This window comes from Vidua chalybeata, chromosome 6 (genome assembly GCF_026979565.1).
Source record: "Vidua chalybeata isolate OUT-0048 chromosome 6, bVidCha1 merged haplotype, whole genome shotgun sequence".
NCBI classification, from domain to species: Eukaryota; Metazoa; Chordata; class Aves; order Passeriformes; family Viduidae; genus Vidua; species Vidua chalybeata.
In genome coordinates, this window is record NC_071535.1 from 4262660 (window position 1) to 4288822 (window position 26163).

General features: G+C 39.7%; 1 protein-coding gene across 2 annotated transcripts; it reads right to left on the reverse strand.

The window, feature by feature from the left end:
• EXOC5 (exocyst complex component 5) lies at positions 1 to 26151 on the reverse strand. Of its 2 annotated transcripts, XM_053945488.1 has the most exons (19): positions 26033 to 26151; positions 21379 to 21470; positions 18902 to 19049; positions 18342 to 18536; positions 14088 to 14152; positions 13610 to 13638; positions 13354 to 13463; positions 12826 to 12870; positions 12578 to 12718; positions 11413 to 11495; positions 10756 to 10965; positions 10472 to 10507; positions 9441 to 9588; positions 7247 to 7355; positions 6440 to 6560; positions 5970 to 6056; positions 3636 to 3744; positions 2471 to 2686; positions 1 to 2324 (listed from the first exon to the last, which is right to left on the reverse strand). In XM_053945488.1, the coding sequence occupies exons 1-19, from the start codon at positions 26057 to 26059 to the stop codon at positions 2136 to 2138; spliced, it is 2160 nt and encodes a 719-aa protein (XP_053801463.1). In that variant the 5' UTR covers positions 26060 to 26151; the 3' UTR covers positions 1 to 2135. The 2 variants fall into 2 exon arrangements, with proteins under 2 accessions (XP_053801463.1, XP_053801464.1); XM_053945489.1 differs by lacking the exon at positions 10472 to 10507 and having other exon boundaries at positions 26033 to 26150.
• Between the last annotated feature and the right edge of the window lie 12 nt (positions 26152 to 26163).

Consider the following 26163-nt stretch of genomic DNA (forward strand, 5'->3'; position numbering starts at 1 on the left):
TTTTATTCCTTTTTTTTTTTTTTTTGTTAAATAGAAGGGCTTATACAATTGAGTATAAATATTTTTGAGGAACATGGAAATGAAATGAAAAAAGTATTTGGAAGGAATTCTTTTTATTGAAGAAGAGTTTACATATCTAAGTGTTCACCTACTTTTTGCTGCCTCCTGTTAACAGGCATAATGGAAATATTGCACTGAGCATATGCATGGAAAACACAGCTAATAAAGCAAGGAATATGGTAAATACATTTCATACAACCTTAAAAAAATTCAAACAGTCATACAACAAATTCTGAAGCACTTCTGTGATCTGCAATCTCAAGATGATGTTCACGGTTCTGAAGTGTTAGCAAATTGACACTTTTTTTTTTTTTAATAGAAAGATTTTGTATTGGTTCATAAAACCACAGCCTTAAAATTGTTGGCTTTCAGTTACAGAGGTAACAGAGAGGTATCATCTGAATTCACATCAGAGCTTTTGGAACAAAAATGGCAGCAGTACAAGCAGGTGCCTCCTGCAGTGTCCAAACCCCTCTGTGGCTTTGCCATGGCCAAGGAACAGAGCAGAGCAGCCCAGCAGAGCAGCCAGACTCCCTGGATGCTGTGAGCCAGGCTGGCAACCACTCCCTTGTTTACTGGCAGAATGCTCCCCTACATCCAAAATGAAGCAGGAGAACCCCAGCTAAGCAAGAGAAGTTCCAACAAGTCTTGTTAATATTGACCCCACCTGGGAATTCACTAACAGAAGAGGAAAATACAATTCTTTGCCCAACCCATAAAGTGAATGGATAGAAATGCTGCTCTGGAGATGGGAGACAATGAAGTTTCCATAATGTGCTGAGCCCACAGTAGAAGGAACGTGTTAGAAAGGATTTGATCCACTGCAGTTCCAACCTGGTTTCCACAAGAGCCTACTCTGAAAAAAAAGGTCTATTTACAATAATTTCCAGCTGCTTGTGGAAAAGCCACCCCAGAGGTTTCCACCACTGCTGCCTCAGTTCACTGCGTGCACACTGTGGGTCCATGTCAGGAACTCCTGAATAAACCCTGGAGCACAACAGACACAGAGTAGCCTCTGTCCAATATCAGTTTTGATCACTGGAAGAGCAGCTTTCACACACTTCAACATTTTATATTGCTCAGGCACCGAGAATTTGCCACTCTAGGTTTTTGCTGGAGCCATTCCTGCCACATAGCAAAAACTGGGCTACATTTTATCCTTTCACTTCGTTAGAATTTGAATTTATTTACATACAAAATAAGACAGGAAAAAAAGTTCTTTTATAGTAACCCAACAATGGGCACCTTCACTTGTAATAAGGATGCCTTAGGCAAGGCAGCTGCATTTACTTCAGGAGCATATATAAAATTCAGTGTGCTGGTATCAAACAGAAACAATAATGTCAGATCATACAATGCCAGTACATTCCAGTGGGCCCTCAACTATTAGATAAAAAAACCAAAACAAAGCCAAAGAACCAAAAATAAAAAAATCCCAAACTTTTCACCACTTTTAGTTCTGTTTAGAATGCTACACAATGAATAAATTACGTCTTTCTGGGATAGTGTTTTACTCCTACATCTCAAAGAAATTCCAAGCTAATTAATTAGAGCAAGAAATTACATTGAGCAGGATAACGTTTTAAATGAAAGAAATGACTTAGAAACACCAATCAAAGATAATTTGATTATGATTAGCTGTGCTGAAGTCTAAGTCATTAAAATTGATGGAGAATGTTTTTACACTGGTCTATTCTATGTAATCCATTACCTACGCTATGCTCTGTAGTTCAAGTCTAACAAATGGCATCTGATAATTCAATATTGAAGACTAAAATACTTTCAACGCACCATTTGCTCTCCTACACCAACATGTTTCCAATTAAAAAAAAAAAAAATCAGTAGCAAGTAGATTTGTGAAATTCTTCACTGGGAGAACTTGAGCTAACATGAAACATCATCCAGATTTTTACCTGCTCGCCTTCTACATGGCCAGGTTTAAATATGGCTGCTGCTTTATCCTGATCAGTTACTGTCCCACAAAAGTTACACCCATGGTTGGTTGGTAAGAAATAATTCCCTGTGCTTTCTAACAACTGAGGCTGCCCAAAGGTGCAAGGTTTCCTGCCACGCTCTCAGCTGAAGTGGCGAGCCAGACGAGCAGACCTGTAGTCGACACGCAGCTGGACAAAGGAGTGAAGGATGTTCTTGTCCAGGTTAGCAAGTTGTTCTCCTGAGCAAACCTGCTTCAAATTGTCTGGGGCTACAACCAGAAGGTTGCAAAGTGCATGCAGGGTATCAAAGAGCTGTAAGACCAGCGCAATCTGTGGGCAAGAGGAAACAAAGGAAAAAAACAGAAATAATTAGAGTTGCTCAAAGTCTTATAACAGAATATCCATCTACATCTTCAAAACTCTTCCTCCTGAGAGAGGATTTACAACCATCACTGCCTCCTCATGGACAGGCTCACCTTGAAGTCTTTGGCACACTTCCTGTACTCAGCCACATCACAAATGGCCAGCATTCCCCCCATGCAGCTGTAGGAATATTGCTGAAGGTGTTCATAGATGAGGCGATGGAAACGGACCCCGAGCTCCATCAAAACCGTGTCCACATTCTTGCCATCCATGGAATTCCTGATCTTTTCCACCTGTTTCCTAACATACCCACACACTTTAACACAAGCCTAGATTAAAAAATAAAAAGGAATAAGTAAGAATTAGGTAATCTACTTTCTTCCACATCATAACTTGAACATCAGTTACTAACTCTGATTAACCTCAATGATGTGTTGTAAAAGTTTATTCTCCAATTAATAACTTTCCACATGTCTTTTTATTTGCCACACAAAGATGCAAAAATGCAAGTAGAAAGATGGATGCAAGAAAATATTCAAATAAGTTATAGCTCATATCAGTTCAGAATAGAACATTTCTATCTGGATTTTTAATTTAGTGATCCATCAAAGGGTTGTGTGATTAAAAACCTCTTGTGAGTCACAATCATAAACCCAAATTAACAGCCGTACAGGGATTTTCACCCTTCCCACAGAGTACCACACTCTCTGTCCTACTGCTGCACTTCTCCCATTCCCACCTGGCTGCAGGCATTCAGGGAATGCCCTCACTTCTTCCCACTGAGTTTGTTCCCTCCTCCTCCCTGCCTCTTTCCCTAATGTGAGCCATCCCAGCAGCCCATAGACTGGGATTCAGACACACTCACTGGAGAGACAACACTGTGCAGCAAAATGTTCATGCTGTACCTGTGATGCTTTGCCATGTTCCTGCCATTCTGAGAAGAAAAAGCACCCAGCAACTGGAGAGTACCTGATAATTGATTTTCTGAAACTGATAGCTTAAAGCTAATTATCAGCTAAAAGCCTTGTTCCAAATTTGGGCCTCTTGGGAGGGGAAAGAATGTGCCAGTTCCTCCAGCACTCACTGATTTGTGTCTGACACTAGATAAAAACTACTCATGTTCCTTTTCAGCTTGAGAAATTAGTCCACAACAGAGTTTGGAGGTGCTTGGTGCCAGATGGAAGTAAATTAAGTATATACACATGTTGTCTAATGGGAGTTTGGTAAGGAGCATCTTGTACCTGATAACACTCATGAGCTGGGACTTTGGTTACTTACATTTGTATATTGAATCAAAACATTGTTTTCATCTTCTGGTTTGAAATCTGTCTTCCTTTGCTCTGCAGCCAAGATGTGCTTCATCTGTCCAATCATACAGTTCAGTGTCCTTGAAAGTTACAAATACAGATCGGGTTTTGAAGGGAACTTTTTTGTGTCCTTGACTTTTATATTTATATATACTGACACAATTCTGGACAAAACTAAGCAGCATAAAGCAATAAGGGGAAAAAAAACCAGCATCTAACATTTTTCTATAGAGAAGATTTTATGAAAGCAGTTAGAAAAAAGAACATCAGCCAAAAAAAAACCCTAAAAACACTTTCCTCCAAGTTCAGTGTCTTGGAGCAGAGGATGCAGCCTGCTGCTTTTAAAGGAGACACATCAATTGTGAGGTAATCCACTCAAATCCAGCTCTTCAGAGAAATTGGACAGCATCCTTCAGCACAGAGAGAATCCAAAGGAAGCATTCCAAGGAGTTTAGCAGAATTAGATCACATTGCATATTAGTCAGAAGCAAGCCCCAGAAACACTTGGAAAATGAAGGAAGGGTGAGGGGAAAGAAGAAACTTCTTCCTTTGCCAGAGCTTGGTATTTCTCTTGCTCCCAGAAATCTAATGGAGTTTTACAGCAGCAATTATTTCTCCTTTATAGGATTTATCTGTTCAGAACATTATCTAAGGTCAAGGCTCTGCTTTCCTTCGAGTCCACAGCAAAGGTCAAACAGCAAAGCAGGCTACAGAGGCTGCAAACCCCTCCCGGTAGCCACCTTGGCCAGGAACATCCCCCTGGCTCTCTTCTCTTCTCCTTTCCTTCACCCCCCTCATCCCCCCAACCTTCCCAAAGAAAACTGTCAAGGACATTCCAGGCCTTGAAGAATTCAAGCTGGGGTGAGGTGGAGAAGAATATATGTATCCAGAGAAGGGAAAAAGCTCCTTTTATTCCTATGCACAGAGCTCAGGTTTGTATTTCAGATTTACTTTGTTCCAAGTCCACATACCAAGAGAAATTTAAAGGAATAATATCTTGCATTCTCCTCAATTTCCATTTGGAATAAATACTCCCAGAAGGCTGTTTACACAAAATACATTCTGAGAGAAAACCAGTTGAACTAGTTCTGTTTGGCTAATAAATCACTTCTACTGATGTAGATAATTGCTGTGAATGGTTTTCAAGAAGCTGCACTTGGACTTTTCCAGATTAGATAAAGCAGAACCCATCAATGTTTCGAAAATTTGCTTTATTTTTAAAATTCATTCCTTTAAGCAGGACATCAATTCTCAACAGCATCAGTGGCACCACAAAGCAGCATGAAACAGCCCCACAAACACATTTTACATGTCATGTTCATCTCAAAACTAATCTCTTTTTTATCTGCTGAAACACATTTTTTTTTTAATTCCTCATCCAAAACTTTGATTGTACTGTCTTCTGACAAGAACTTGTTCTCCTAAGTCTTTAAGAGATTAATTATTTAACACAAAAAGATACAAACCATTGTAATACTGATGACTGACCTCTATCTGTCTAGATCTAAGCTTGTGGCCTCAGTGCTTCAGGTGCTTCCAACTTCGTGTTTAAACCTCTAAGGTCACCTGCAGCAGGAGCAGCTAAAATCTCAATTGCCACCTTGCATCCCCTATTTCCACCTTCTCCTTGCACTTGCAGAAAATAATACACCAAATCAGAAGTAGGGCATCACACAACAGCTCCATTTCCTAATATTAAGCTCGTTAGTTTATTATTTTCCTCTGCTGCAAAACAGCTGTGATTTTAATTTGCAATTTTTATAGCTATCCCCTCATTTTTATTCTGAGAAATAGAAAAAAGATTAAATGAGTCACAACCTCAAAGCAAGTCAATGTCAGAATCAAAATTATTCCAGGTCTCCAGACTTCCACGACTCGGTCTAATCCATAGCACTGCACAGATCCCAGCAAATCATTTAACCTATTTTTGTCAAACCTTGCTCCTAAATGGAAATCCTGCAAGTGCTTAACCTATTTCAATCATCATTTCTCCCTCTTTCAAAGTAGAAAAACACCAGTTTGAGACAATAAGGTAACAGTGAATTATTGCACTCTTTCAACATAAGCAAAATCCTTTTGTATCCTTCCAGAAGCAGTTATAGGTCAGAAATCAGGCATGGAAAACATGACCCTCTAACCACACAAAATCTAAATTTCCTATGCACAATAATGGATGTTTATCTGTTAAAAAATAATTAAAATATCAATTTTGAGTTGAGGAATAATTCATGCTTAAAAGGCCAGTTAACATATATCACAAAGGTTTGGTTTAAAAGATTAAGAGAAAGTTTTAATCTCTACTTGCCTATCAATGCCCATATCCAGCTTCACTTCCATTTGTTCTATGATATCCTTTTTCTTCTGAAGGCATTCAGATAATTTAGGAGAAGAACTGCAACAGTATAGAAGATGTGTGACAGTATTAAAACATCAAAACTAATTTGTTTGATGGGTTTGCTGCTTCCAACAGGATCTAGTGAAGATTTCCCACCCCAACAGGAAAAGGGCATAGCCACAAACCCCCTTGATTCCCACCTGGAATGCAGCAGCAAAACCTCCAAGGAGCAACATGTCTTTCCTTCCTATCAGTATTCATGGAGCTCACCCTCTCCCATTTGTTTCCAATTTGTTTAAAGTTCCCTTCTTCCCCCTCCTACAATATCAAGTTGAACTACTCCAAGCATAAACTCTTCTTAATAGAGATGAGAAATGAAAAAAATAGCTTTCTTCACCAAAAAAAAAGACCAGAGGAAATGTTAATCAAAACAAAGGTACCTGATCAATGGCATCAGATGATCATTGAACTGCTTGTCAAATAAATGGAAAATAGTATTGGCCTGGTGGACAACATCCAAGAAATAAAGATTTGCATTCTTTGAATCAGAAGAGGGAATGCCTGAAGCAAAGGAGGTTTCATTAGAATTGTAACAATATGCAGTTCTTATAATTAGCATGATGACTTTTTAAATATGCAGATTTTTTCCATGAATGCTTCAATCACAGGCTTAGAGTTTCAAAAATTTACCACGGTGCCATATATAGAATTCTTCTTGTAGCTATATTGGTAACAAGCATAAGCACAGAAATACCTAACTGGTAACATTTCTGATGGCAAAACAGAGCAGTCACTCTAAAAACTCCTTCAGAATGTGAGTTTGATGCTGTCTTGCAAGACAGACAGGTTCTCACTGTCAAGATTATAACTCCTTTAAACAAGCAGTTTTCTTATTTACTGTCACTCTAAGCACACAAATATACAAACAAGCACAGAATTCTTATAAACATTAAGATTTAATACAAAAATATTCTCCTGTTGTGACACAGAATACAGAGGTAGGGAATGCTGATGTCCCAGCTTCTGTGATAAAAACGTTTCTAAAGACAGAAGCACGTTTCCATCTGTGCATCAATTCCCCAAATGAAAGTTACACTTTAGAAGCCATTAAATGTCAACCCCCAAACACACAAAACAGGTTTAATTTAACCAACACATCCTGAACAAGGCCAATCAATAAGGCACAGCAAAGATCATCTGCACAGAAAGGCCAAGGAGATGAAATGCTGAGGAAATACTGTACTCACCAGCAAGGCCAGTTTCTAATGCATAATCGATGTGTTCAGTACATAAGAACTCTACAAGCATAGAAAAAATTCTGAAAGCATTCTTGGGTAAGTCAGAGGGATCAGAGAGCTTTAAAGAAAAAGAAAAAAAAATGTCCTAAAGGTCAGTTCTACATAGATTTGAAAGTTTATTGGATATTGCATAGGGGATAAGCTTAAAATGTAACAAGTATTCCAGAATAATTGGAATTTTACTCAAAATGAAAAGGATCCATACAGAGAATGATTCAGGAACAGCCTATAATATCAATAAACCCTTCAGCATTTATAGTAAACTGAACCTGCCACAGGATGCTACAACAAGCAAAAGCATTAGCAGTTTCTAATAATAACTATAAGAGTAATAATGAAAGGAGATATTAATTAATAGTCCTTACAACAGTTTTCCAGATGCAGTCTCAGGAACTGCCTAACCTGCATGCCACTGGATGATGGGAAAATGCAGACAGAAGAGATTACTCTATGCATACCCTGTATTTTTATTCTTTTAACACTCTCCTGGCACTGGCCACAGTGAGAAGCAGGACACTGGGTTAGCTGGAGCAGCTCCAGTTTGTGTTCTTTTAGCACTGGAGCAAAAATAATGCAGCTGAACCTGGGCTACATTTAGCACAGTTCAGCTGGAGTCAATGGAGCATGAACACTTTTATTAAGTGCAGCAATGCCCACATTTACACTCAGCATCTGGACTTTGATGAGCCGTAAGCAACATGGGATTTCGGACAGCAACCTGTCAGTAAATCCCTTTTCTAAAGAAAAATGTGACAGGGCTTTTGTACCTAGGAAAAACAGCTTTGGTTCCTAAGGAATTAGGTGAAGACTCTTATAAAGCTTCAAGGAAGAAAGATTACTACAGCAGCTGCAGGTAATTTACACAACACTCACAAATATTTCTGCTGTATTTCCCCCCAAAAATATCAAAAACCCACCAGCAGAGCCCCCCAAACACTGAAATGTTTCAATATACAGCCACATCAAAATTATCAATTTATTCTTCCTAAAGCAGTCACAGCTGGCAGAACCCTGCACACATCTGCTGTGTGACATAAATACCACAATTAGTCAGCCAAGGACTAACTTATCTTTTGCACAGTGAGTTGCTTTGACCACAAACCCCTAAATTCTAAAACTAATTCTGGAAATCTCCTTACGTGCCAAGATCCATTGGGGTTTCCACTCAAATACAATTCTTCTAAAATTATTTATATTAAATCTGATCCCAACAGAAAGACAGAAACAAAAGGTTGGGCACACGTAGAAAAAAACAGTTTATATCACGAATTTAACAACTGCTTCTAGCAACTCTGACATTGAGAAAAATAATGATCTATCTGCTTGCCTTACAGTCACTGATTGTCACCTGAGGAAGGTGGTGATCCCAAGGGTGTGCAGGTAACAGTCCTGTGTCTGTACCCTGTTCTGTCTTTGGCCCCACTCAGTTTATGAAATATTAATACATCTAAATATCTGAAGTTTTTCTGCCCTAAACTCACTGGGAATGTTAAAAGAATTAAAATTTCCTAGAAATCAGTGTGTTTAGCTAATTAAAAAAAAAAAAAAATCACATTTAAGTCTGCAATTAAAATTTCAAGGGTTTTCATTTACACCAAGTACCAAACAAATATGATTGACAGGCAGTAAAACCAGCAATTTAATTAGAAGTAAAATACCTTTTTCATGTTAGACTGAAGCATTTAAAGAACTGTAGAGGGTTACCAAGGTAAATAATGTTTAAGACTATTCCTCTCAGCATTTTATTGGTGACCATTCACTAATGTAAGAAGAAATTACACTTGAGGCAGGAAAACAACTGTTGAACTATTCAGCATATTTTTGAAGCAGGAAAAGAAAACCACACTAGTGGTTTCTCAGGTTTTGGGTCTAATTTAGTAAGAAAAGCAATGCAGCCAGTAGGTTTAACCATCCCCACTTCTTCCAAAAACAGCCAGCATTAATCCTCACAAATTACAACTAGATCCACATGGAAAAACAAACCCTCAGCCTCCACTGTGACTCCATTTCCATGAAAAACACAAGAGATGATTTGAAATGTCCTTTCCTTTTCCTATCACACCTCAACCAAAAACTTAAGCTCAAGACTTAATCTCACACACAAAATTATACCACTAAGGGAGGTCACAGGAAGCAAACTTACCCTGTGACATCTTTCAAAAGCTTGTTTGGTTTCTTGCAAAAGGTTAACCACCACTTCTTGTGACAGGAAAGTTTCCCCATGTGTGTCAATGCTTGGCCCCAGGGGTAAGTTTGTTCGTTGCCTTAGTCTCTCTTTGAGGTCTTGAATACTGGAACAAAGACAGACCCCAAGAAGATTTCACCAGGTGGAAATTTTGGCACTCAAACTCAACAACAATTTAGGATCTTTTAGTTGTTAACTCAAAAAACAGGACCCAAGACACAGTTTAGGATGTGCAAGCATTAAGACAAGTCTTGCAAGCTTTAAAAACAAAAATTGGCAGTAAATGCAAAACTACCACCTCTGATTCCATGGTCAACTGTGTTCTGGAATGGCACGTTCACCCATGGGAGCAGCTATTCCCCTTGTGGGATGAGTGATTTCACTGGAATCCTACAGCACTTCTGCTGTGGACAGATTCAGCCTCCATCCACTCTGTCACACTGCACTTTCTAAACACTAATGAGAGCTTCCTATCTCATCCACACCCACAAATCCTCTCATCCTCATCCATTATCTCAGCAGTTCTTTATTTAGTCAAGCATGCTTCGACACATTTCCATGCATAAAACAACCCATACAGTTATGCACTACAATAAATTTAATTTTCCCCAAGAAAATTAAATTTTCATCTTTGCTTTTTTTTAATTACTTCACTGCTGCTTTTTCCATATCATTCCTCATTCCTGACACACTGAACTGAGCAAGTCTTTGAAAGGTGCAGCAGCTTTAGCACCTCTGCTTCACACAAGTTTTAATACTTCCTGTCCCACTTCTCACTACTCCTTCATTAGTTTTTCTACCCTGAGGATAATGAAGTCTTGTTTTACCTTTCTCTAAGTCCATTGCATCTTCTGGGCTCACTAAGAGCTTTCTCACTGACATTGCTATGGTCTTTTCCCCTTCCTAGGTCTTGGGAGGGGACCACAAGACCTGGGCAGGTGAAAAAAAATGTATGCTTTTAGATACACACATATACATGCTTTAGGTACCTTAGTTTTGCTTCAGTCCTTTTGTGGATCTGGATCCTAAGTTGAAACATAGGTTTAACTGGTATTTTTCATTTCCAGTATGTACAAATACCATGCACTGAGTACATTTCACATGTACTGAGAGCAACACACTTTTGAGCAGAACATAAAGTGAAAGCAAATTATAAAAAGCTGTAGGTCTTTGGCAGTTCATCACTGTGCATCTGACATGGCAAATACAGCCTTTCTCCCCTCACCACCTCCCTTCCACTTCAGAATTATCAAACTTCCCAAAAGGAACTTACCCTCCAGTGCCAATGGACCTCTTCTGGTGGTTTTTGGAATCATAATAGCGCTGCAGAATCATAGCACTCCTACTTTTCAAATAGCCAATTTCCACCTCAATGTAATTCTCCAAGTAGGAAATGAAAATGGCCTTGATAAGCTTAGACAAGAAAGTCTGCTTATCAGTACCCAAGTTAAATTCCATCAATTTGCTTGACAGATTAGTGGTTCTTTATGCAAAAGAAACAAAGAAGGGAAGGGGAGGAAAAGGTTGAATGTGGATGAATTACAGCATTACACGTTTGCAAAGTACACAGCACAACAGAACCCTGATGGTGATTAAGACTTGGAGCAGTTTTGCATTTAAGTAAAGAATTTCACATAATTCATGTTTAATTACACACAGCACCACTGCAATCAAGTTGCCAGTGAGATGGGGAGGACTGGCTTTTACACAGTTTTAAAATTACTCTTGAAGATCACAATAATACCCATTGAAAATAATAATGGCCATTTTAAATTTGCCTTAGGAAACCCATCATTGTAAAGGTTAATAGACATAAAAAAATTTCAGCTTTTATGAGAAGTTTACATTTTTGGCTTCTTTTTCTTGACAATGAATCTGTTTATTTTCCAATAGCTTCAATCCAATAATTTCATTATTGATATATAAATACCTTGTATATAGATCATAGAGGTTTTTAAGATACTGTTCTGCATCTGATTTCCTGTGTTCTTCCAACTGGTCCTTCACATAACTCTGCAAAATTTGGTACATCTGTTAGAAGATCAACTGACAACCACAGGTCATACTCACTACTTCCTTGATTATATGGAATTTCCTGCAAAGTGTAGACCTTACTTAAAGGAAATTAATCTCTCCTTTACATCTCTTGATTTATACTTCCTGCATTATCCACAGGGGGGGTCAAACACACTTGTAGAAGAACGTGATTTAATAATACAAAATAGTAATGTGTGAAGCAAAGACAAAAGACAGATGGTTTTGAAAATATGTCTGACCACCTAACACAAAATCCCCTCACTTTAAGAATCAAAAGCACCAGAGGCCTCAGAGCATTTCTGCAGTTGACAAGGCAAAGGAGATGGTTACATATTTGCTTATCATAATACATACACTAAGCAGATACAAGCCTAGAGCCTTCTCATCATTGAGTATTTGGACAAAAATATAATTTACCATAAAATACTAATTCAAAACTGACAGGCAAAATTGGGGTTGAAACACAAGCTCAATCCCTGCACTACAAAAACAACATCTACAGGGATATTGCTTTTTGCAAGGAAAGTCATGCTGATGACTTTAAGAACTTAAGTGGGTGTATTTGCAGGATGAAAAACTTAGTATTTTCAATTATTCTAGATTTTCATAAATATTGCATTAGCTGCAAGACAGTACTCACAACATAAATGATTTTCACTTATTCAAGGCTAACCTCACATATGACACCCAAATCCAAGAATGAGCAAATTAAAGATATGAAATGTGAAAGTTCTTTTCCTGACATATTCTTGGTAGGGGGCATAGAGAAGAAATCAAACTCGTGTGTGACATCTCATGAATTACCCAACGAACACAGCAATTCCCTAATAATTTTACATATTGAGTTTGAGTATTTGCTCTGTATTCAGAGCACAAGGAGATTTATTTGATATGGGCTTGATTACCTGTCCTAATTATCACAGAGCAATGAGTTAATTCTATACCCTTATTCCGAGATTACAAATACTGTAAATTCTCATTAATTGCTATCACTAGATGAAATATTTTTTTATTAAGAGGTTCCTCAATGAACTTCAATGTGTTAAAATTTGAAATACCTGAAGTTTAACTTCAAAGATATTTTGAATGAGTTTGGCTAGCACGGTCTCTGGATTGCTAAAGATTTCTCCAACTTGCTTATTCACTCTCTGGCAGAGAATGGCTGCATCTTCAAAGACATCATTCCTCAGGAATGCACCCTAGCATTGAGAAGCACATTTTAGAATATATTTACAACAACATATAGGACTAAATAAATCAATAATGTAAGGTAAATAAAGAAATGATGTAAAATAAACTGCATTACCTCTTGACATTGTTTTATGTACACATCAACACAGTGGGAATAGCCCTGTGGAAGGAGCAAAACAACTTAGTGTTAGAGCAGGCTGTTCATGCTTTCAGTAAAAAACAAAATCAAGGAAATACAAAGCTTGTGGAAAAGTTACTTAAAAAAAAACCCAAACAGAATTCATTTAAAGCACAGACTTTTCCAAACCCATTTTTGTTACGTATCTAATAACTCCACTTATTACCACTCTACATGGATTTATACCTTAAGTTTCAACATTCTTTCTCAAGCATGAAAGTCAGGTCACACCCATGCAAGAAGAGATTATCTTAGGAAGTTCTCCACTGATGCTGCCCCCAATCCCCCTCATCTGCCTCCTTTATTCCCCTGCACTTGATTTCAGATTGAACACCTCAGTCCTGAAGTGACACATTATCTGACACGAGGGTTGTGCCCACACAAATACATTCACTCTAAACAGGCACTTATTGTGCCATGGGTCGGTTTTATTCATGTATTTAAATTAAGCCCCTCAGCTTTTACCTTAAAGTGAAGCAAAACTGCTGCTACTTCTCTCATTCTGGAGATTTCTCCTCTGCGCTGAGCACTGGTAAACTCTTGAATTAACTGGCACTCTAAATCGTGGTACTTACCTGGAGAGGAAAGGGGATAACAACAAAAACCCATCAAGCTACGTAATTCAGGCAAAAACTGTAATACTGACAGCATTGCTTACTTCTTTAATCATCTTTAACAATTCAAATACAGCAATATGGATTGAACTGGATAGATAACTTACTTGCTATCTTTGATTTTACTTCAGAAAACCTGTTAACAACAACAAAAAAAAAATAGCATGATGAAATTCAAATCCACATCACATAAGAAATCACAGGCATCCTGGATCATGAACAGCAGGCACTCTGCTTAAAAATGAAAACATGCAGCACAAAGACGACAGAAAAGTTCCCCGCTTTATATCCTCCCTAAAAACCTACAAGCATCTAATTCAAATCTAGCATTAAGTCAGCAAAGCAAAATTATCCCATTAAAAGTCTGTTAAGCAGTTTAGGATGTGTATGTAGAGATGATCCTACAACATGAGCGCGTGAACACAAATTTGAGAATAGAGGAGAGAGAAATAAGCACACAATCCAGCTCAAAAGCTCCATGAATCCCTAAGCACAGCACCAAAGGGGGAGACAAGGGAAGCATCAGAAAAATCATAGCTGTGCGAAGATTTACTTTCTTAAAAAGATGTTCAGATAGATTTTTACCTGTCAAAAGGCAGTTCCTGTGCAATCAAATGCAGTTTCTGAATAATATCAGCTGCCTCTTTAATCTGGTGAGAGGAAAACATGACAGAGTCATTAAAGAAGGTCTGATTTTGGGCTGTTCCTTTCCTCCCCCTGCACTGTCCAATTTTCATACACAAAGTTCCTATCCCTAAAGCTGGTTGAGTTGACACACCCGAGGAAGAGATCAACCCCTCCAAGTTCCCATATGTACTTTTAAGATGCTTAAGGTATTTTTCTTTAACATAAAGTAATATAGGTCAAAATATGACGAAAAGTCACATTACACGTTCCCATTGGGGATATCTGTGGATGTTTTTGTGAGCTGTCTGGACAAACAGCTCATACCAAAAAAAAAGCCATGTCTGTGCTTGGCATAGAGAGGGGAGGAAGGGGAAAAGGGGGATCAAAGCAGAGCATTCTCCCAAAGAAGGAGAAATTTAAGATATATTAGAAATTATAAACTCTGAGGTCCAAAGTAAAAATCAAGATGGAAGTCAGGTAATTACACAGCTACAAAATAAGAACATCTGCATGAATACAAAAGTTAATAAATAGGTAACACAGCATGCAAATCTGTGTTCTGCTCTGGGCAGCAGAACCTTTCATCAATTATTCTTCCACCATCAGTCAGCACAGGACATGCATGCATCTAAGTGGTGCTTAGTAACTGCTTCTTTAGGCTGAATAAAGTGATGGAAAACACAAATTTCAAAGTGTGGGTAGGGAGCTGGTTGCAACTGAACTTGAGTGGATTTAAGCAGTGCTGAGTGGGCCAAACCTGACACAGCTGGAGCACATCTGATGAGGAGCAGCTGAGGGAGCTGGGGGGCTCAGCCTGGAGAAAAGGAGGCTCAGGAGGGACCTTCTCACTCTCCAAAACTCCCTGACAGGAGGGGGCAGCTAAGGGGATTTGGCTCTGCTCCCAGAGAACAGGGACAGGACAAGAGGAAACAGCCTCAAGTTGTCCCATGGGAGGGTTAGAGCCTAAATCCATGGGAGGATTTAGGAAAAAATTCTTAATGGAAGGGGCTGTCACTGGCACAGCTGCCCAAGGCAGTGGTGGAGTGCCCATCCCTGGAGGGATTTCAAAGCCATGTGGATGTGGCACTTGGGGACGTGGGTTAGTGGGGGCCTTGGCAGTGCTGGGGGAAAGGTTGGGCTTGAGGGTCTCAGAGGTCTTTTGCAAGTTGAATTATTTGATGGCTAAAAGCTTTATAAGCTGACACAATGGAGAACATGCAGAATTTGCAGTTTATCTTGTTCTTCCAATTAGTGATGATCCAGGGAACTGAAGTGAGAGGGAAGGAAGTAATGAAATCCTATTCTGACACCACTTAGAGCAGGCTGGATTAAAACTTTTCAAGAATAGAAGCAGACACACAGGTAAGAATAGAGAGCACAGGCATCACACCAGGCTGGTTGTTCAGCAAAAATAGGGGCACTCAAAGTGTATCCATTCTGACTATTAAGAGCAGCTTATGTTTTGAACTGTCAGCTTACAATAGCCTCTTAAGGCAGAAGCTGCTACACTCCTCAAATAAATCCAATGAAAGAGCAGTTATTTCTATTAGCTTGCAGCAACATTAATACCTAACAACTGGGGTCTATACAATTGTCTATATATTAACAGTTATTCACCAAAGCTACAAAATCAAAACAAACAAACAAAAAAACACAACCAAGAAATCCTACAAACACAACATTTTCTTTGTTTCCTCTTCACACAATAGCTGTTAACTAACTTAGATTTTATTGAACTCAGGACTTTTTCTATGCAACAAGAGAAGCCATGACAAATCAATTCTCCACAGTTTCTGCTTAAACCCGGACATCTTTAATTTTTAATTGAATCAGGCTTCTGTAAACCATTAAAACCAAAATAAATATCGATTTTGTAAAATGCAACTTAAGGGCTATAAAGTATCTGGGAAAAAACAACTGAAAAACCATGGAGAAATAATGGCAAGGGAGAATTTTAACACAAAACATGCACAAGTGAAAAGGCATAATGAAATTAAGTACAGAACATAAACAGAGAAATGGACATGAGAATAACAGTAAACATATTAAGCAGGACAATGTTATTGCATGATAAACAAAGTGAGCTGCTGATCATTTTGATAGTTTAATTGTGTTGGAGTGATTTGCTCATTTCAAGAATCTTCAGTACAGGAGAAAGACTTGTTAGCTAGCAGCACAAGAGAAATTATAAGGATTCAGAGGGTGAAGACACAATGCACAGAAAGGGACAAACCAGCAAGGAAAACTTTCACAGAGGTAAGTCAGAAATTGCTCAGTATAGCTGGGAGAAAGTGGGAAGCACAAACAGAGAGTAGAGAAAGAAAGGAATCCAACAGATGTTACAAACAGACACTGTTGAGAAAAGTATCAATTAGAGCATAACTGTACTATATTCTTTTTTGTGCCTCTCCTTTCACAGTGTCCCCTCAATGTCTCAAAGAAAAGTACACACTTGTGAGGGCTGGCAGAGCACAAAAAATCATAACATCCTCTAAAACATTATCTAAAACCCCCATCAGTTTGAAGATCAGAAGACACTGACAAAGCACTAAGGGTTCACATTTAAGAATATTTGTTACCATCTCATACTTTAGAAGTATTTTTAGTACAAAGATGCATTAAGATGTAACAGCTCCTGTCTGGGCAGGCTCTTTTACAAACACTTGGACTTATTGTTTAAACCAGGAGGCAAAAAGTTCAAGAATCCACCTGGCTGAAATTAGCCTCAGTAAGATAACTTGTATCCAGAAATTCTTGTTTCTGTTCCCACACCCTTCCCCTACAGACTGGCACAAGACTTAAGGCCTTTAAGGCCTTGTCTTCCTCCAGATTTGATGAGTATCTTACTATTCTTTGGGGTATACAGAGATTAATTTGTTTACAAATTTCCCAGGTTCACCCTATTTATCTACCAAATTTTTCTGCTTCTCCAACAGGATGTATCATGAAACTTTAATTTACAAATAAAAGTCAAAGTTGAATTCTTTGAGCTGCTTGAACAGACAACACATCATTCTCTAGCTTATGTTTTGTTATTCACCATGCTGCCATTAAATATTTGTAAATTGCATGTTTTATTACTCCTTAGGAAGAAAGAAAGAATTTATGCAGCTCTGGGAAAAGCTCTCCATAGAAGAACTTCCCTTATGCTGAAACCTGTTTCCCTTGGAAATCAGGGAAGTTTTTCCTCTGCTCTCTCTTGAATTAGGGCAAGCTATCAACTAGTAATTACCATATATCCACAGACCATGAATCAAAAGGCACTGTGCAAGTGACTCCTTGGGAATACAACTATATAAAATGATTAGCTTTTCATTTCCCTGAGAGACACCTCCAGCTCAGTGGGAGGGGTGACTATTAACCTGTTCTCAGGTCTTCCATGAGCTGCATTTCAAGCACATTTTTTTGCTGAATGTGCAAATCAAGTATTTGCTGTTTCCACATATTATATTTTTTTTTTCCTGACTACAACCATACCACTGCGCAGAATTTAAGGAGGGAAGGAAAATTCTTCAGGATACACCACATAAAAAAAACCCCCAACAAACCCAAACCAACAACTTTACTTAAACTGCATTGGAAAATCCAATGTGTCCTTTTGCTTAGAGCTGGATTATTTTCCTTCAGTTTATTTCTGTTTGTCACACCACTCAGATTGTATTTGCTTCATGAACGTACTCTTGAAGCACAAGAAAAACAAAATGCTTGAACATTTCTTTGAAGTTTTCCTGCCTGGTTCCTCTAAATTCCAAGGGTGGAGACATAACCACAGGACTACACAAAGCCCAAAGGCATGCTGTGACAAAAAGGTATCCAAGGCCAGTGGACTGACCCAACAGAGCAAAGTTGCACAAAGAAGTTGCATTCAGAAACGTTCTGCTTTACAGGATGGATCTGAGGCAAGGGGTTCAAAGGAAAGAGGCAGATATTGTATTGCACTCCAAAGTTGCCCTCCCAGCGTTTCCCAAATCTCCGATAATTTCATAAAATGAAAAATGCCAACATTGCCACATTAAGCATCACTGAATACAAATGCTTTATCAGCAATCTGCAGCCCAGTGTTGTTAATTTACATTTCAGAACAATGAAACTTTAACGAGTCAGTCACTCAGTGGTTTGAAGTCTGACCATGGTAAGTCATGGTAGCAGCTTGTAATTAGGGCAGTCCCGCTTATTGCTTTGAACTGCTTTCATCCCGCTGACAGCTCTTACCTTTTCAGAGTTTGTAAAAACATCAGACTTCAGCTCTCCATCCAGAAACTCATTAAAGTATTTCATCAGCTTCTGAGCCTCCACAGCCCGTTGCCGTGGCGTGTTTACCCCCTCCAGCTGGTCGCCAAGGTGACAGACCTTAGTTGCTACATAGCTGATGTGCTCATCCAGTTCTTGGAAATGTTGGAAGGCAACCTGGAGAACACAGACACTAAACTCATGATTTCCATTTCATGTACTTCAGGAAACACAAGATTTCCTTCAGGAAGAAGCCCAGTGAATGCAGGCGCTGCATCTCAGAAGCTCTAATTAATTAATTACACACAACTCAAATAAAGTTTAGTCTTCCTTTAAATTATTGTGAAGACTCCCCACTTTCAGCATTGCTAACACTCCTTAATGGAACATGCAGATAAGCCTCCTTTGACAGGAGAAATTGTCATCAAACCCCCTTTATTCTTATCTCAAACAGCAACACCCTGTACCAAGAAAAGTTAAAGGGGCACAGGATGCTTTGAAAACTTGCACAGCTTCCCACTGACTCTACCCTTTGGATTTACCTGGTTGCTTTTCTGCAGCTCTTGTACTTTCTTGGCAAATTCCTTTGCTTCCTTCTGGCACTGTTGTTCTAGTTTCTCCACCTTCCTCTGAATCCTTTCATCCATTACCTGTAATTCTTGGATATGATTTACAAATTCTTCCAATAATCTGATTTAGAATAAAATACAGGAAAACAGACTTTAGTTTGAAAGACACAGTCTTCTGAGGAGTTTAAAACACTTCAAAAAAAGCAACTTGCATACAAGGCTGATCTAACCATGTCCAACTAAGAAATGTTTCTAGATGGTAGATTTAAATAAATAAATAAAATTTTAAAATTTAAATATTTTAGAAAATAATACTACCATTATATACAACATTAAATAGTTTAGGAAAATTCTGTTTCTAAAATTTTGTTTTAAACTACATCACCCTGGTTGTGTACCACTCTATGACAACATAAAAATTCTGTGCATGGTGGGCCAAAGGAGAGAAGAACACCAAAATATCAATCACTCAAGAACATGGCTCTGCCACAGATACAGAATTCCCTTCATCCCCATCTTCCCTAAATAAGTGTCATATGGAAAAAGAAAGCTTAGGCCACTACATCCCTTCATTGTAAGGGATACAACAGAAAAATATTCTCTATTCTACATGTTACTGTAAAGTTGGAAATCAGCATGACAATGAGTAATTATTAATAAGTAACTGAGACAGCCATAATTTCATAATGTTGTTCTGACTGACTTCACTTCTTCCTATACCCATTTTAGAGGGTTTTTCTGCCCTTTTTCTGCCCTTTCCCATCATTAGCTTTTCTTTCAGACTCACATTTTACTCCTCCCAATCACAGTACATCTGCATGCATTCCTGAATTCCCTCTGTTCTTTTCATTCTATTCTCAACATCTCTCTTTCTCATTCCTGTTTTTGTTCATTCTGTCCCATTTCAGTCATATTTTCAGCTCTTACTTTTCTAAATCTCCCAGTCACTGGTCAAGGAAAGGATTACTCCCAGATCCTCCATAGCCATAAAACTCATGGTAAAAACGGAAAACATCTGAAACATTTCAGAACTTTGCTGTCCAGGTTCAATGTCAGAAGAGGCTTTTAGGCCAGTCAGTTACTTGAGGGTTTTTCTTTTTCTTAAAGAAAACTGGACTGAGGCAGACGTTGGTGACTCCTCTCCTTCACTCCCTGCTTGCCAGAAGCCCAAGAGCAAGCACATTGCAGCAGATTTCACAGAAAACCACAAGGAACACATCTAAGTTTACAGAAGTATATTGAAAATCAAATTTAAACAACAAAGCATTCTTTCAAACAAAAGCCTAGAGACATTCAGGCAGTCTCTATTTATTTTAACAAACTGATTCAGGCTGGGGTTTGTGTTTTAAACACGTCTTGTGTCAACTCTGCACTTTTTCAGCAGCACTGCTCAATATATTGAGAAAGGAAAGAAGCAGAAGAGGCAGCTGCTGGTCAGGTTTACAGATGAGAAATAAGGACTCCAATACTCTTTCTAGAAAACAAAAGCAGCATCTTCTAAAAACAGAAAAGGAAAAAACAGGCACAAAAAATCTGTTTCTTTTTTAATCCTAATTTTGACTCCCTGCCCAATACTAGAAGATGCCACAAGAAAAATATTTACTGTTGCAGGTTTCACTTGCTTGTCCTGAAAAATATGGAAGTGCCTCCGAGAAGTTCACACAAGCAAACCAGAAGAAATACAGAAAAATCTGTTAAATTAAGTAGGAATTTGTGCAAATCATGAACTATCTTAATGTATATACTGGGCACAAGCACAGAGAAAGAGCTCGAGGGAACAATGCTGTGTATTTCCAAGCTTCTTCCTGCTTCAGTCACACATAAAGCTCTGCATAGGATACAGGCCTCAGACTGAATGTCAAGAGTTCAGCATCTTGCTAGAAATTCAGCAATATCCTTTCTCTTCTCAGACACCTCCAAAGGGCAAGAGTGCTCCAGAAGAAATGTCCTCTGACTGTGTCAGGTTCATTTGCTGACATTTTAGTAAGTCAGATTAGTTTATCACTAGATCTTGTCCCCAGAGCTGCCTCTCTTACTGTTCTACCTTTTTGTGCCTTTTATTTGCAAACTACTGTGTCTTAAAACAAGGCAGCTCAGGAAACTAAAGTAAAATTAAATTGAGTTAACTAACTCATTAATTATCATAGCAGTGAAGCCTCATATTATGCTTGAACCCAGCAACTGTCTGACAAGCACAAACAATTTTATTTCCCTTTCATTCAGAAGGTCTCAATCAGAAAGTGACTTTCCCTACTCCTTACTGAATAATTAGTTCTGAATAACTGGCTCATGGTCACAAATGTTAGCAATTCTCCCACGTGAAAACCCCTTGGACACACAGCACCACTACACACAGGCTTGTGTGGAATAAATATATGGAATATATATGGAATAAAACAGTACAATTAGAGATACATCCACTTTGGCCATTGTGCAATTTGATTTTTTACCTTTTGGGATCGAAAGCTTCTCCACCTCTGGAACCTCCCCCAGGTGTTCTCCATGCCAGGCGTTCAATGTATTCATCTGCCACAAAAGGCTCCTGGCACAGAAGAAAAACCCTTTACAATGTGCCACAGCAGGTTGTTCCTTCAGCAGGTGCTCACACCTCATTTTGAAAGTGTTTAGAAGCTTTACTATAATCAAAAGTACAGTGTTGGCAATTACTCCATCACCTCTTGGGCTACATATTTATTGCTGAGAACACTGCTTTTAATATGATGAGTTGGAACATCAAGTTTAGATAGTATCAGACTGTTTGCAAAGAATGTGCTGCAGGTCTGTGAAGAGCTGGCTCTAAATGACATTATTTGCAGCTGAGTTTGTGGTTTGTCATTCCAAAGTGCCTGAGCTCTGCAGCTGATTTGAGAGGTTACACCACCCTAGCCAGCCATCAGCTGCACAGCAAAACACATCAGAAAATTCATCTGCCTACAAAAAACTACGTGGCTTTTACAGTTGTTCAACTCTCTGTCACACCACGGCATCACACAGAGAACTGACCAAAAAACCCAGCCCAAAAAACCCAGCATGAGATGCCACTGAATGCAACCCAACTGCAACTGCAGAAACAGAGCAGATAAAAATGAGGAAAAAAGGCATAAACACGGAGGATGAATTTGATTTCCACAAGCAGAAAAAACAGAGTGTAAATTCCCATGTGTAAATTCCCTCCTTATGCCATCTTGATACTAAAACTCAAGGTTACACAAGTTTCTTCCATAATATTTGCTGGTTCTCCCATAAAAACACCACTCAAGGGTAAAGAGTTAAGATTATTTCTCCACCCAACAACATTTTCTGAAGGCAGAGGCCTCATTTATAAACCCAAGACCTCCTATTTTAGCTGGCCTAATAATCACACCAGCTCAAACATTTCATCACATAGTTAATACTAAATTACTCTAAACACAGTCCACTTTCTATCAATAATAAAAATAGTATTTATCACTTCAGCAGCAGTGACTAGGTGCTAACATCAGCACTTCTAAGACCAGTAAGGAAAATATTCTCACAACCACCAGGATTTTATAGAAAGCTTTTGAATTATATGAAACAACAGTTCTAAAAGTGTGAAACAACCCAAAACATAGCTGGGAGTGGCTCTGGCGAATAGGAGTATTTGATGAAACAACTGAATATGCCACCACTGTTTTTTGATAAAACTTGGTTGAAAAAAAATGGAAATTGTAAAAAATAAACAGATCTCAACAGGTATTACATTGGTTACTGTATCAGTATGTCTGAAAGTTTGTCACAAGGAATAAGGAGGGGGAAAAGAGCATTACAGAGTTAGTTTTGGAAGTAAAACCAAGGGTTGAAAAGCAAATATTGCCTGTTCAAGGTCTGTTTCCTCAGAAACAAATTATGCCCTATCCAGTCAGGCCCAGCCACTAACCAGGAAGATAAAAGGTTTTTAAATATACTTTGTCACACGCTGAATCCTCATAGACATGGCAGAAATTTTATCACTCAGTAACTCCTCATCCAGACTGACTCCAGTAACTATGTTGTGCTCAGCCTCCTTGGCTAAACTTCAAAAATAACTGGCTGATACCACATAAAAACAATTTCCCTACAAGTCACTCATCTCTTTAACCAAGTCCTTCCTGATACACAAGGTGAAGTTTCCTTTACAAGAATCCTTTTCATCAAAAGCCACAATGCCACGTTTTCATGCCAAGTGTAAATTCCCTCCTTATGCCATCTTGATATCTAAAAGTTTGGAACCCTTTTGTAATTTAATTATAGGCGAAATGAGTCATTCAGTGCAGTAACATTCCCTTCAGGGGAGGCCTCCAGCTTCCCAGTGACCTCAGGGCTCTTTGCAGGACTCCTCCTTTATATGAAAATCCACAATTTTTCCTCTGAAGATCCTGTAATTCAGCTGAGGCACCACTCTGGTTACAAGGACACTAAAGCCAAGTATGGTTTACTGACACTCTGTGTGTGCAGACAACATTTTCTGCATTTCTCCCTTCCCCAGATGTTCTTACTAAAAGATAATTCATCTACACACATATAATGGCTTTGAATACTTTTTCTCATTTTTGTAAAACAACATTTACAAAGTTTTTCTGCAAGCCTCTTCTCCTAAGGAAATCTGATGTAGATGCCTCAGAACCCCAGAAAATATTAGAATGCAAATCTTTCTCCACCCCATCATGCCTCTATGTACCTCTAAATATTCCTTGAGTGCATGTGTACACAGACCACCTGCAGCTCCCTTCCTGGAAAATACCTGATTTTCCAAGAACACTTACACAGGAGACCTGTCCTTCAGTTTTTTAATCATATAAATAGTGTTTTATATTATTTAAGACATATTAACTGCAGTGGCTATTATGTGCAGGATCAACAGAGAAATAAAATGAGCTTTCCCTTTTAATTTTCTACAGAGGGCGTGCTAAAAATAATCTACTTGATTTATATGGAATAAATGAAGTTCAACAGTGTCTTTCTAAGACATGATTTTCCAGGTTCCACTGCATATGCAGAAGTTCTTACTTCAGTTTGTATCTTCCATACACATTTGCTTTTTTAAATGCTATCTTGATAACAGGGTTACTCATAGCTGACAGCCTAGCTCCTATTTTAAGTCCCCTATCCTGTTCTGCAGAAATTGCTGAAAATCAGCTATTACAAATGTCATTTGCAAGTCCTTTGCCTGTTATCAGATGAGCCCCAACAGTCAATTTCTCCAGCTTTGAACTTCCCTCTGGCTCCAGAGGAATTAATGTGATCCCATCCATTCAGCCAATACTCCTGATTTAATAAGAGATACGCCTGAAGTGGGTCATAACCTGGTTTGATCTGGTGTTTACAAATGAAACTACACTGGACACAGCCAGATTAAAAACCAGTTTAGAAGTATCCACTGTTAAATTATGCTTTAAGTTATGTGAGGGAGAATTCAGTCCATGTTGTGCACATTTTCGGCACAGATCCTGCTACACAATTTCCCATACCTGTACTGAAATTTACTTAAAACACACACTCATGAAAATATGGTAATCAAATTCCAGCCTCAGCAGACAGCCGAGGGCTACTCCCATAACAAGCACATTTTTATTTTCTTATATAAGGCAAAAATTTCAAACTAACCAAGTAGGCAACATTAAATTAGTGGACATCAACAAAAACTCTCTTGCCTTTGGAGTGAAAGTGAACTGAAAGCAGGAGAGACAGAAATACTGGATTCCATGTTGGAAAAGAATAAATTCCATCCCAAATCTCCAGGCAAAACTCTCACCTAATTTGCAATTTCATCTTTATTGCTATTGCAAAATGGAAAAAGCTGTTGCACGACCCAAAGCAGCCAAAACACAGAGTTTTCTTTCCATATTCAAATTACCTCACACTCAACACCCCACAAAGAACAGAATGGCACCGTCATCATGTTGAGAAATCAAGGGGCTCCTAGAGTGGTGTAGGGAGGGTACAAAACCTGGCATCCAGCCACAGGAACACAGTATTTTAGTCCTGCTATTTTTTAAAGCTATGCAAACCAAAAGATGTGAGTCATAACACTCGTGTGCCATCACAATGATTCATAAATTCAAATGCACACAATGCATTTACATGAACCCCAGATATGGGATCTTCCAGAGAAACAGGAAGACCCTTTCCTGAAGGCTGGGCAAAGTGAGTCCCAGCAATAACCCACCAGAAGAACAACCAGCTCTTGAGTGACTTGGAGCAAACACAGGACACCTGGGGATGACACCATGCCCCTGGGAAGAGGAAGTGGGGACACCTCACACTTTATCACAGGCCACATCATGAGAGCTCATGGTCCAGGCCAGAGAAGCTGAAGCCACAGAACCACAGGAGGGTTTGGGTTGGAAGAGACCTCAAAGATTATCTCGTTCCAACCCCCTGCCATGGGCAGGGACACCTTCCACTATCCCAGGCTGCTCCAAGCCCCATCCAACCTGGCCTTGGACACTGCCAGGGACGGGGCAGCCACAGCTGCTCTGTGCCAGGGCCTCAACACCCTCACAGTCGAGAGGGTGATATCATTCTTCCCAATATCTAACCTTTCAGTTTGAAGCCATTCCCCCTGTCCTGTCACTACACATTCCTGTAAAAAGTCCCCTCTCCGTCCCTTTGGCAGGCTCCCTTCAGGAGGGGGATGATCCTCGTGCATCTCTTCCAACTTAGGGCATTCTGCAATTCCACGGGAAGAATCTGACAGACTCCTGCTATTCCTGCCCTGCTCCTGCGTGGCCTTGGCTGAGCTATTCTCCTTCCGTGCCTCGCTTCCACCGCGAGTAAAGGGAGGGCAAAGTCATTTCTTTATTCCACTCCAGCCCCACTGACCCCACCGCGCCGGGGTCAGACAAGGGGGTGCCTTCGGCAGGAGGAGCGCAGGGCCGGGCCTGGCGTGGCCCTGTCACCCGCCCGCTGCCAGCACCCGGGAGCCGGCCGGGAGGGAGGCCCTGCAGAGGGGCAAGGTGGGCACCGCAGCCCGCGGGGCGGCACCGGGGCTCCCCCGCTTCCCCAGCCCCACACACCGCCCGCCCTTCCCCAGGGAGAGACCGCCGCATCCCCTCAGCGAGCCGGCCCGGCCAGCGCCGCCCGCCCCGCGGGGCCCGCACCCACCTCGAAGAGCTCGGCCGTGGTGGCCATGGCCGCAGGGAGGGAAGGAAGGAGGAAAGGAGGGCAGCGGCCCCTCAGCGCCCCTTCGCCGCCGCCGCCCCGCCGCTGCCGCCCATTGTGTCCCCCGCCCCGGC

Excerpts from the sequence above, each read along its gene's own strand:
- EXOC5 (XM_053945488.1), bottom strand. The coding sequence starts at position 26,059 with ATGGCCACCACGGCCGAGCTCTTCGAG. Across the intron at positions 14,153-18,341 it reads TTTTTACAAACTCTGAAAAG|ATTAAAGAGGCAGCTGATAT; the intron begins GTAAGAGCTGTC and ends TCCTCTCACCAG. Across the intron at positions 13,464-13,609 it reads AGTAAAATCAAAGATAGCAA|GTAAGTACCACGATTTAGAG; the intron begins GTAAGTTATCTA and ends TTTCCTCTCCAG.